Source organism: Pecten maximus, chromosome 15 (genome assembly GCF_902652985.1).
Source record: "Pecten maximus chromosome 15, xPecMax1.1, whole genome shotgun sequence".
Lineage (NCBI taxonomy): Eukaryota > Metazoa > Mollusca > Bivalvia > Pectinida > Pectinidae > Pecten > Pecten maximus.
Window position 1 is genome coordinate 16,985,621 of NC_047029.1, and position 13,383 is coordinate 16,999,003.

Here is a 13,383-nt window from a genome sequence, read left to right on the forward strand (position 1 = left end):
TAATCACTTGATTAGTGAAAAATTCAGTTTTCATTTCTTGCAAAACCTGTGAGTACATCATCTTTTAATTATGCCAGTTGGAATTGAATTAAGAATTACAGAATTTCATAAAGTTTTGTCAAGTAAGTTCTACCAGAAATTATTATATCAGAATTTGAAAAATGTTGTTAAAATGTTATTAGCCTAATCACATTTTGAACAACTTGACCCTGGTGGATAAGGCAGATGGTAATTTCAGGAACATCAACCGAATCTTGGGAGCGTTTGTTTAACATACACATGTTGATAGGACTCGAGAAAGAATATTCAAAAATTCAAATTCAATTCCAAATTCAAATATTTATGACACAATTCTAATTACAAAAGTAATTTAATGGTAATACATGTACAACATAACGGTTAAAGGATATCGGCAGATCTGGAGTATTAAACCTCACTCCCCTCAGTTCTAAATCCATGTCTGTTTGATGAATAGACAAGGTCTTGGTATTATCTCTGGGTCGTTAGTTGACAACACTTGTACTAAGATTGTACATAGTATTTAGTTTCAGTCCTTTTTAAGATTTACATCCCCTTGCTGAAAATTCGGACACTCCACATAGAGCAATGCTTCCTTTTACCGGTTCACAGTCCTCACAATGATGTTTTCCCTGAACGCCTACATATTTAGAACAATAGAAACAAATATATTTTCACAGTGTAATAAAATACATTAAGATATAAATGCAAAAAAAACCAACATTGTACTAATGGCATAATTTACTTGCCGAGAGGAGACGTGCATGAAAATCGCATATTGTTGACAGCGTCTTTGATACATACACGATAAAGCAATGTCCATATGTTACATCAGTACACACATTTTACTTAAATGGAGAAGTTCTGAGGCTGCATCGGCGTAGGATATGATATCAATAGTTTGGTTATCCAGTCTCTGTTTAAGAAGGACAAGGCGAGTTACGATGTTTCTGTACCTTCAGCGCGACGTTGAATTCTAGTTATCTCATTAGTAGCCTGTATGTCCTTGAATGTCTGTATAATGGTGAAGATGTTGGGATGTGCATGGTGTACAATCTTTTTGAGTTTCCCGTGTCAGGCTTCTAAATGGTTGGTCGTCCTTGGTCGTTGTCGTAGTGGTTTTAAACGGTTCTGTTTCCCTCTATCCTCTTATGCTCGGAACCTTACGTCTTTCACTTGGTGTAGTAGTACAAGTGGCAATACAGCTGCAGGGCGAACCAGTCTCCTAGTGTAGTCGTTGCATTGGGTGAAATGGAAAAGCATCCCTTGATGTTTGTCCACGGGAAGATGGTGAGGAGGGCAAACTGCAGAATGATAGCCCTGATGATAATTTTGAAGTTTATATAGATACATACATGTAGCTTCGGTATTCATCTCCAAGTGTTGTGCCATCCCGTAGTCAGGGCTACATCACAGCTCATCGTTTTTACTGATTTCGATCAGTAAAGTGAACGATTTTTACTTATCAACATCATTATCTTCAGTCTTTTTGATATGAGAGAGGTGTTTAAATGAGAAAAAAAAGAGCCGTTTGATTATAACTTGTAATTAAGAACAAAGCAAAGTATTTGATATACGTTTTTAGCTTTGATGAAATTAATAATTTGATAGAATTATTAATGAATATTTTACAATATTAATTGCAATGAATTTTTAATTTATAGTTAATGCAATGAATAATTAATTAATATTAATTTGATAATTATTGATATTTATTTATTTGATAATTTTTTATTTGTTTAGATAAGTATTGACAAATATCATGTGCATATAAGTAATTCTAAAATATTATATTTTGTCCATTATTTATTCATTGAATATTGACCTTTGATTTTGGTGAGAAGTACTATAAAATCTACAGGTAACACACCCAGGTAAAATACAGGTGACTTAAGTGACTTCACCAGAACAGACTATAATTACTGTACAAACATAGTCAATATGGTGTTATTTCAAAATGTAGGCGTTCAGGGAATCAGCCCTCACAACTCGCAGCTTCATATTAGGACGACGATTGCAGAGCAGCACCAAAATAAGAAAACAAGCTAGAGAAAGGATGAATATCCAAAGCAGATATACTATTGACTTTTAACGTCTCATAAATGGAGACACGTGAGAAAATACCCGAAGGGCAAGTGAGCTACATTCAAGGTCACAGGGGTCAAGTAGACAAAATTATGTAAACGACTTCTCTCCATAAAGGCATAGGGAGCTGATATAGGGCATGTAGCATGCTTGGATAAAGGGCTACCACGTTTGTACAAATCAACGACTTTGACTTATATTGAAGGTCACATGGGTCTTATAGGCTTAAATCTTGTAAACAAGTTTTTTTTTTCTAATACCAAGAGCTCAAGAACCCTGAACAAAATATTAGCATATAGTTTGCTAGAATGAAGGGCTACCAAGTTTGTTCAAATGAATGATCTTGACCTACGTTTAAGGTCACAAGGTTCAAATGTGTTATACTATTTTGAACAATGATTTCTCGATAGCCACTCTGGAACATGATATTTAGCCAATATCATGCTGGAATGAGGGATTACAAAAATTAATTTACATAAATAAACTTATCATACTTTGATATTTTAATAAAAGTGTTTATCAGATTAGTATCTGCATGAATGACCTAGGTCAACTTCAAAATCTAGAAGCCCGAGAAGCAGGTGAGCAATACAAGCCAATTGGTCAAAACGTTCAAAACGCCGCCTGAAATTCAATGCACCGCACCAGGGATTCGTAGCCATGCCTACCGCGTTAATTACAAGGGATGTTACAAACATCAGGTATGTATGTGTCCTTGTAATCAAGATTCCCCCGAGTGCTGATCCAACTAGACGACCAGTGCAATATGACGTCATAAATGCCGACCCTTTCTCAAGATCCGTATTTGTTATGTCGATGAGGTCTGGCAAAAACAGGTCCTATCTGGACATGAGTCAATTCCTAAATAGAGACAATAAAATGCTCTTCATTGTTATATTACAAGGTCAAAGAAAAGTGTGGAGATGAATTAACGAGATATACACATGTACATTAACCATAAGTAAACGATTCCTGGATGATTGGTTCATTGTATGTCAATAAGTCAATCAGCTGTCTATTAAGACGTTATGTAAATATAAGATCACCATTTAAAATTGTGACGGAAGTTAAATCCGGTTTTGAGCATTATCACCTTACGATTTCAAAAACAACATGTAATTTATGATTTAGATATAATTACACACCAAGATCATGAAAGCGAGTGACACATATACTGAAAATAAACTTGAACCGGATCAATCTATTTTCCTTGATATCTTATAAACGAAGTTCGTGTCGTTGTGTCTCCTAGCACGTAACTGCTATCGTTTATTAAGTCCATTTCAACAACATTGTTATCTTTCGAAACACCATCTTTTTTCAATTGAATGACATCGAGAACTGATATGGAAAATCAGCTTGGGTGTGATCGCTTCTTTCTGAATGTACTCCGTCATTATGTACTGAAACTTTACATCGCCTGGATTATTTACGGATTATCAATATGCACCGACTATTGCTTAACATAAAAAGGCGAATTCGCTTCTTATAACATGTTCTAAAGCCGAAACCTCGAATAATGTCTGTGTCATGTGTAAATAACAAATGAGGATATTTCTGTTTAGATACAGGCCCACCATCCAGTTGTAACTTTTGTAGAGTTCCACAACTATCGGAGATTATATTTATGGGGGAGTCTAAATCATTCGTAATTTGTTCAGTGTTTTGTTCATGTCAAATTTTTACGGTGCACCCTTACGTACATATTAACAATGCCTGACTATACAGTGACATGTTTATCACGGAGTATATCACAAATTTAAAGCATAGTGATATCGGTATCTGTCACGCGATTATAATGCATTCGCCGTATTACAAGGTCATCCGACAACCATATCAATCAGCTTGTACCATTCAGTCACTTGTTGTGCCGATCTGTAAAAACTTAATATAAAACTGCTTCGGGCGCGAATAAGTATATGTTCAGTTTAAATTTTATTAGTTAAAGGAGAAACTTTTGGAGATCGTAAAAGTGTAAAGCATATGGCTTTTGGTATGACATAAATTACATAACAGCCTATTTTTGTATTCCATCGATCAAACCTACTCTTTGTTGGTGGTGTAGCAGATATATGTATAAGAAAACAAACACAATAGTATGAGTTCAAATTAGTAACTGATGCTTGTAAAATAGCATACAAAAAGGACAATTTCTGATCCGTCTTTCTTTATGGGCATTTTCATGTATCGCAGAAAGTTGAAGTGTTCTTGCGTTCAGAAATTCTTACAGAAGGAGTATCTAAGCTGGATGAGTTATTTCTTTTTGGAACTTTCAACAGCAAACCTATACTAAGTGTACCCAAGCCAAGAAAGGGAGTATCTCTATATTTCGGAGATTAAGTGGTAGATAAATGCTGAAAAAAAAAGTAAGAAAAATAGAAAATAAAATATGATGAAACTCGCTATCGACCATAGAAAAACACAAGTGAACATCGTACTCAAAGTTAATGTGGTTTTCTAAATTCGTTACAAATACCAACTTAATGCTTAATTTTGAAAAGTTTGTTAATTGTCCAAATCCAATGCAATCTTGCAAAGTTGTTGTTTTTTTTATTTTTTTTATAAAATCTGCAACAAATGATTGGCATCGCAATGGAAATTCATATTTAAGACATATTGATTTTCAAAAAAAGCTTAGCAGGTTCTATGACCTAATTTAAAAATCCTGCAATTAGGATATCATTATGTTGTCGTATTTTTAATTTTTTTTATTTATATGTGTTGTCAAATAACGAAAATGACTAAATCCTGATTAGTTGGTTACTGTCTAACGATTTGTTTTATTCAATAAGATTATTTAAAGTTAATATATATTGTAATGGGTCATTTAAAATAACTTATATCAATGATGATTGTTCGTTTTGCCCTTTAAGGTATGTAGAAGAGAGTATTTTTGCTTCCGAATGATAACGAACGTTTGTATCTTTTTCAATGTCGTTTAACCTATGTGGCCATGACCTAGATATACACACACATTTATATATGCAATACTTAAGTTGGGACTTATCATAAGACGCCATTTTTTCACGATTTTGTAACTTTCCACGCTCGTGATATAAGGTTTCTATGATCAAAAGAACAAAAAGGATTTTTTCAATCCTAGATATACAGCATATCATTTTTATTGTTAAATATGTAATAATATCACTTAATTGTAGCTGTTGTCTGTCCTCCTTTAACGAAGGAATTTATTTATTTTTGACGGAAGTAATGAGCATAAAATTTGTATATTGCTACTGTCATCTCTTTGTCGAAGTAAGCATACATTTGTCAACTATTAATTTGAAATTCTTTAGCAGAGTCTGATCAGTTATAATCAAGTTATCCAATGACGCCTCGGTTTTTCTTTGATCTTTTGTTGGCGATATATTGCATACTATGTGATATTTCAAATATCACATATGTGATATCTGAAATATCACATGGCATTTCTGATTGGTCCATGCCTCAGTCTTGAGGCGGGGCCAATTTCAAATGTAGGCGTGACAAATGAACAAAGACAGAAAATGCATTTCAAACAAAATTTAATGAAATACGAGTGCCGTTTAGAAATTTTCCGTCTTCTTTCTTCACCTTGTATGCACGTACAGCCCTGCTGCGATGTACCGTTCTGTCCATAATGAGTTGTTCATCAAAACCTGACCAAACAGAATATAAAACCCTGTTCATATTTTATTAAGTAAAATCTATTTTAACAGGTCAGTAAAAAAAAGCATAGAACATATAAAATTTCAGTCATTTAAAAAAAATGGTTATACATATTACGCTAAATGTAACAATATACTTTCGTTGCATAAAAATCCTATCATAAACAAAATAGTGATGAAAATGATAACAAGACGAGTGGATAAAAATACCGATTAACCGATTCATTGATTTCTTTAAACAATTTCACGGATTTTGAAAGGATTTTGTGACATTGTGAACGTCGAAATTTACGAAAAATATTTCATTTCACAATTTGTTCAAACGATATGATTTTAGACTTACCTGCTTGGTAAAGGCAGAGACCTATATACTATATAGGTCTCTGGTAAAGGGAAGTAGCGCAGGTCCTCTTTCCGGAATGGTTTATGTAATTTCCCTCGAATCCTGCAGCCTTTCACATGTTTTTCACATTACCATTCAGTTCATTTACAACAATTGGCTGAGTTAATTCCTTGGTATCAACTATTCCAATGTCAGTAGCTACCGTGTCACTATCTTCAAGTTAAATTCATACTCATACTTATCTACGGCCTGTGATAATGTTATATCGTCGAGGTCAGTGAACACATCGACATCAGTGATCAGTACCTGATCCGTCATGGTTGACAGTCTCACTAGAAATGAATGGGCTACTGTGACAGAAAACAAAACGTGTCAGAAATTGGCGGGAAACATATCACAGTGACAGGTTCTGATCAATTTTATAGCTCCACCCCTAGGCACGTGGGTGACAAAACCTCGGCTGTCATTGGATAAAACAGATACAAAATGGGTACTCGTGACGTATCGTATATATCACACTCGTGCTACGCACTCGTGTGATATATCCGATACATCACTCGTACACATTATGTATCTATTACGTAACTCACCGCAATATGGTAAGCCCCAGTTTCGTATGAGATTCAAATTGATTCCAACAAGAAGGAACACTCGGCCCGGGGAAGCTAAACTTTGACGAGGGTACTTAACGAACGTGGATGACATTTTCACAGACGACGGAATGGTTTCCTGTCTTTCAATTACACCATAATTACAGTCCCACGCTATGCATTGCCGGAAGTGATCCGATTATCCTAATGACCTCACGACAGGGGAGCTAACCGGGTCGATACATTTACTGAAAGCGTGTATAACAATTTATTTTTCCCGTTTGTTTTTCCTTTCCGGAAATATCCTGATAGCTGCATGTGCTTTGCAGGCAATTATAGACAGACGACAGCTTTGGCTAGACTTGACCTTAACATAGAAACAATATGGGTCTAAAAGTATGTATATAATGCAAAATAGACACATTTAACACGTATTAGAAATATCTACTTCATATCAATATTTTAATTAACATATATATCACATCAAATAAATATTAAAAAAATATATGACAGAATCTTAAATGTAAACATATATGTGCAGATGTTGCTGCTATACCGTACTATACCGTGCAAACACATGTATAAATTCTAAATACAGCCGCCCATAATAAAGCCATTTTTTTTAAAGTAGCACAATTAATAGAATAATATGTGTGTATATGTGTATGGAAGTAGCAATATACATGTTACATTAGCGTGCATAAAGTAGGTAATGACATACCAGTCACAATTAAACGTACAAGCATTGTTTCTTATCTTAATGACCTTTGTATTCACAGGCAGCCTCATCGCTCAAACAATAACAACTAATAACCCCGCCGGGGACCTCACACTATCACACCAACACGTCTCTTACGATAGACAGTAATCAAAATAGTGCTGACGCAATGTTTCCCCATTACTGCATGGATTATGTTAACATATGCCTGACAGTGTTGTGAAAATGAATGTTTACTTCAAAATTAGTTTGAATCGCTAAATAAAGATTGGCAACACGTGTGAGACGCGTGACACTCTACCTATCACTTTTTGAAGAGAAAGATGTGTAAACATGATCCTAAATTCAGCAGACTATGACCTCGTTATATATTTTATAGGCCGACGTGTATGCACCTACATGTACCTAGCGGATTCGATATTTTTCAGTGTAAAATGTCGGAGCGAATGCAGAAAGAAGCTTTTATAGCCAAGCCGAGTTTAATCAACACTGTTCGTTGTAATACTATAGAAATAGATGATGCTACTACAGATTGTTGTGAACTGGCAAAAGTTCCAAAAGGACGTGAACCGACATCATTTATCAGGGACATAAAGAATGACAAGGACGTCCGATTCAAGCTTATTCTCAGCATATGTGTGTCACTCGCATTTATGATGTTGGTGAGTAATGTTTAAAACCTATTTTATCTGCTGGCGTAGTGTCGACAGAAAGAATAGATCGGATCGAATACTTTGATGGTCCAAAGCGGATTTTGCAAAGTACCATTAGTTTAGTTGAATTATTCAGATTGAGGAATATATCAATTTCGCTCAACTCGTTTAAAAAATATATATACTTGGTTCACTTCCCTTCACCATTCTATGCAAGCAACCAAATTAGCAGTCAATCCCTATATTTACGTTAAACAATTTAATATTCCAGCCCTTCAGATTGTAACAGATCAGTTGACACGTCTGGCATAAGTGCGTTGCTACATTGCAAGTACTTATTGTGTATGTGTGCACACTAGTGAAACAGCTGTTAGCATGCTACTCTCGTCGCCATGGCAACACGAAATTTGGAAGTTGATAACTTGAATATAGCATTTTCATTCAGAACAAATATGATATTTCTATAATAAAACAAATCTCATATCTAGCATAATTAGCAGTGTTGATGTACTGCGAATGTGTGATTTGGTCTCCGAGTCGCCGGTGTTTACCTAAAAGATACATACACATTCTAACTTTCTAAAATTAGAATGTGTAAATACTAGATTTTAGTCTTGTGGTTATGCACATATGCCATATAAATTAATCTTGTTTGTAATAAGCATATTGATTGCCTTAGACATAGATGTTATCAGTCCATAAATAAACAATGACGTATAATGACGTCAACGTATGTAACGTTGTTTTTGACTGGGTGATACTGGGCGTAAAAATGTCCGTCAGTTTGATTGGATATCTACAGACATTTTGTTAATTCAATTAAGTTAAAGTTTTTTGTTATATCTCTATGACGTAAACATTTATTGTAGCTAATCCTTAGATATTTCTAAAAAGCTAAAATCGAATCCCAATGACTGGAAGCTACAGTACACGTGATCTGCGACCGAGAAACAATGTAATAATGTGGATTTTATCTGTAGCGGTTTTATGTAATATTCTTGAAGCATGTGGTTTAGTTGTCTCATTGGCATTTTTCAGATTCTGATATAACGATAAAAATAGATTGAGAAACGTTGATTTGGATATTGATGGTATTCGACGGCCGGAACCTAGTGTCTTCTATTTTCATGTTATGTTATGAGTCACCGATGAACACGATAGTTTCTCGCCGATGTCTAACAGTGTTATGACAGTAAATTTTCATGGTGACTGCTCCTACATATGTTGCCCATTTCTCGTGTATATAATATCCATTTTAATATCGCATTCAATAAACTAGAATGTAAGTCTCAGGTCACGTTCTCGATGTTATCGGGAGTGTCAGTGTTCTGTCAGATTATGTGTATCTAAACTGTCATCATTATACTTACGTTTTTGCATATAAATTAGCTTTTCCCACTTATGTATAAATGAACGTGCACAAGAATGTTACAAAATTACTTTCAAGTATGAGGCGGTATAAAACTAGATTGTCAATGTAAGTATTGTCAGAATGTATTCACACGGCGGCAAAAAAGTATTAGAAATGTGATGACCTGTCGAATGAATAGGTCACCAAGTGAAGAAATACTGCATTTCTTAAATTTCACGGGACTAATGTCTCGAGTATGTCCTATAAGGTCCTAGCTCGCGGGGTTTAGATTCCGCGTAACAACTCCTACATATAACTATTATCTGGTGTTTATATTCGCACCACATGTATTTTTTAACGACCGCGAATATACCAAAATAAGATTCCTCGCAAAAATTACCAACTCTACAGTAACATTTAACGTTTAATTGTTATTGGTATTATAGGTTACATCTGGTATTGATTAATATTGTGATAACGCATTGCGCTCATTTTAATGTTTGAAAGTTATCAAATTAATCGGGTTTTTGCCTCTCCCCATTCAGATTTATTTTTTACTTCTCTCGCCCTTGTTTAAATCTTGGTCGCCTCCTAGATACTGTGTATCAACACTTCAGGCCTTTAGCATCATATATGATTCCTATAAGGACGAAACGGCTGCTCGATGCAGTTCAAATCATTTGGTTTTAATGTATGTTTCTCTCAACTTTCCTGGAAATGTGCTAATAATTTGCGAGTCTTTTGTAAAACTATTTGACAGTATCTTCTTGAGTTGAACGGTGCCACTTGACTGCAATGTAATATTGACATGACATATCTGTCTCTCATAACGACATATGTATGGGCAAGCTATGATACTGTCTTAATTCAGGTATGGGATGAGTAACTAGCGATAAACATATATTTCTATTTGTTCATTAAATATCAACTGACATCTGATTGCAGTTAGTGCTAACACATGTATTTTGACCTCAAACATATGCTTCACTAAAGATATTGAGTCTTTATTCAGGGATGGACTCTTGGCCAGATGGGACCTGCGTTTCCAGATCTTCTGGACATTACAAGAACGGATCTAGAAAAAGGGTCTACATACCTAACATCATATAGCACAGGTCGTCTAGTTGGATCAGTACTCGGAGGACTACTGTATTCAAAGATTAACACATACCTGTTATTTGTAGCCTCTCTGGTTATTAACGGAACAGCCGTAGCTACGATACCATGGTGTTCCACATATGAACTTATGATGAGTGTGCATGCGATCCAGGGTATATCGGGAGGCGTATTGAATCTGGGTTAGTATATATTGTCAATGTATCAATCTGTCTATTTGCATTACACGAGTATCCTTTACCGGATGTATTATTCCAATTGCGCGAGGCTTTTGTAGCATACTTGGGAAACTTAAGATAGTTATGTTAGAAAACGTAAAGACGAGTTTTTGGTTATGTATGTATGAAAAAATAATCCATTTCAACATGGCTTAACTCGGCGTGCCATATTGTAATGCGGACATTGGACCCTTTTGGATGGAGCTCCGTCTGATGACGTTTGGTAAATGGTTTGTAAGGACATACAGTCTCGGAGTAACAATTAATTTTATGTGACCGCTTCATCATCAACTCTCCCAATCTATAACCCTTTTTTGTTTCATTTTCAAGCGGTAACTTCAACGTCAATGTCGATATGGGGACCAACCAGAAGAGGACGCTCCTACATCCAGATATTGTATGTATTCTTCTCATTTTCAACAGCAATGGCACCTATTGCAACGGCACCATTTTTACGTAAAAACCAAGGTGTTACCGAACTTCGGAGTGTCGGCAATCTCAGTTCAACATCATCGGAGTCTAACGGCACCATACCGTGTTGCTCTGAAGAAAACTCCAACATGAACAACAATGGCCACGTTTTGGATTTTGCGACGAGTGGTCAGGAATCAAGGCTTTATATTGCATTTTTCATTTCAGCTGGGATGACGTTCTTGGTCGCCCTTCTTTTTATTATTTTGTACATCAAAAGAGCCAACAGCTCTGTCAGAGGGTCAAAAATGAAAGCCCTTGATTTTATTGGAAATCATTCCCGTATCTCAAATTACCTACAGTTAATTAATGTTGGTTTATTATCTGCTATGTTCAATACATGTCAGGTTGCCTATCCCTCTTACTTGACTGTTTTCTGTGTTCAGTATTTGCATCAGACAAAGACGTTTGGCGCCATGTTAACGTCCGTTACGGTGTTTATAACAGTAGGTGGTAGACTAATTGGTATATTCCTCGTTCGTGTAATGGAGTCCCATACTATATTGTTATGCTCAGCTATTTTGTATGCATCTGGGTTTATTTGTTTGACAGTAAGTGCTCATCTGTATTCCGAAATTGGAATTTGGGTTTCAGCATGTCTCATTGGATTACCTTCAGGCACGATATGGCCTACTGCATTAAGCTGGACTAATTCATATCTCATAACCGTTGATGCCAAAGTGTCAAGTTACCTTAATTTAGTCGGCCATATAGGTCCTTTGACCTGTCCTTTTTTATTGGGATATCTGATGCAAGAAATCTCTTTTCTCTGGTTTTGTTATGTTTGCATTATATTTTCTGCTCTCATCATGATAAGTTCTATAGGTATGGTGTTACACACAAAAATTAAACCCTCATCATTTTAATTCCCGTAGGATCATGAATCACAATTAGGAATATCTAAATATAGGAATATTTCACTAGGAATCATAGTCATAGTAATTAGAAGGAAGTAGACATCGTGAACAAACAGAGTAACCGTGTGATGGTAGATGACATATTCATGGTCCCACATATAAAAGTAATAATGATACTTATGTTTAAGTGTAAACAACAGAATGTTATTTATGAAAGGTACAAGTACCAGACATCGCCAGAACAATTGTTTTGATATTGAAACTAAAAAACAAATTTATACAATATACAAAGTTAATGCTTTTAATTGTATTATGATTTTACCTGGCATATTTTGTTCTTATTCAACAGCAGTACACTATATACATATATATAAGTTTTATCCCTTTCCGGGTTTTGGATTAGACTAGACAACAAACTGAAAGGCCACTTTATTACAATGGAAAAATTGTAAACAGCGAGGTTGCCGTCTTCCTCCTCTACCATTTCGTTAGGTGTTTTATCGACAAGGTCGATGTTTTTACATTTTTGTATTTTACATAAGTCATTGCTTCTTAACATTTGTTACTTTGTACCCTTTGTCAGTGTTGTTATATTGAAATCCCTCCTATCGCTTTGCCTTTATCAGCTTAAAAGTTAAAATACATTTAGTATGTATCGATATGTAATAATACATCGATTACTGGCATTTAAATAAGATAAATAAATATTCTTATTCGACAACATATGCCTTTGTGTCGTTTCTTTGCAAAAGACATATAGTATTACCAGTGTTTGTTTGGTATGTTTCGCATGCTGAACACGAGTGAACAAATACGTTTAAACTATAAGAAAGCATTTATCTTGTTTCTCGCCATAAAAGATGTAGACTATTTAATGAAATTATCTATATAATTAGATTAGAATTATAAAGGGGTAGAAGTTACATACCAACCATCTTAAAGTTCTTCCGTTAACAGAGGTGTACTTGACTTATTCTAGGAACCTGTTTGCATCAATGTTTAGTATGGTCTATTGCCATTTTCATATGTAGATATATTTCATTTCAAAGGGACACAACGCGGTCAGGAAATAATTAACCGATTGCCATAAAAATTGACCTGAGTGATCTTTGCGTCACCATTTGCTTTGTTGCAAAATATGATGCATTTCATGCAAATATTCCTGTTATCAAGCATGCAATTTTTCAGTATGAATATTAATAAATGTTGGATTATGGAAGTATAAAACATTAACCTTACCATGAAATAGAAATAATACAACACTGTTTTTGTTTTTTGTTTTCTTCTTCTTTTTATCACATAAAGAAAGTTGTCTC

The 13,383-nt window shown here is 35.0% G+C and overlaps 1 protein-coding gene across 1 annotated transcript; it reads left to right on the plus strand.

Moving 5' to 3' along the window:
- The first annotated feature begins 7,653 nt into the window (after positions 1 to 7,653).
- Positions 7,654 to 12,788, plus strand: LOC117344336 (sodium-dependent glucose transporter 1A-like). The gene is made up of 3 exons (XM_033907067.1): positions 7,654 to 8,063; positions 10,418 to 10,703; positions 11,070 to 12,788. Exons 1-3 carry the CDS (start codon positions 7,791 to 7,793, stop codon positions 12,074 to 12,076), a joined length of 1,566 nt encoding a protein of 521 aa, XP_033762958.1. The 5' UTR covers positions 7,654 to 7,790; the 3' UTR covers positions 12,077 to 12,788.
- Positions 12,789 to 13,383: the final 595 nt, after the last annotated feature.

Excerpts from the sequence above, each read along its gene's own strand:
- LOC117344336 (XM_033907067.1), top strand. The coding sequence starts at position 7,791 with ATGCACCTACATGTACCTAGCGGATTCGATATTTTTCAGTGTAAAATG. Across the intron at positions 8,064-10,417 it reads CACTCGCATTTATGATGTTG|GGATGGACTCTTGGCCAGAT; the intron begins GTGAGTAATGTT and ends GTCTTTATTCAG. Across the intron at positions 10,704-11,069 it reads GGGAGGCGTATTGAATCTGG|CGGTAACTTCAACGTCAATG; the intron begins GTTAGTATATAT and ends TTCATTTTCAAG.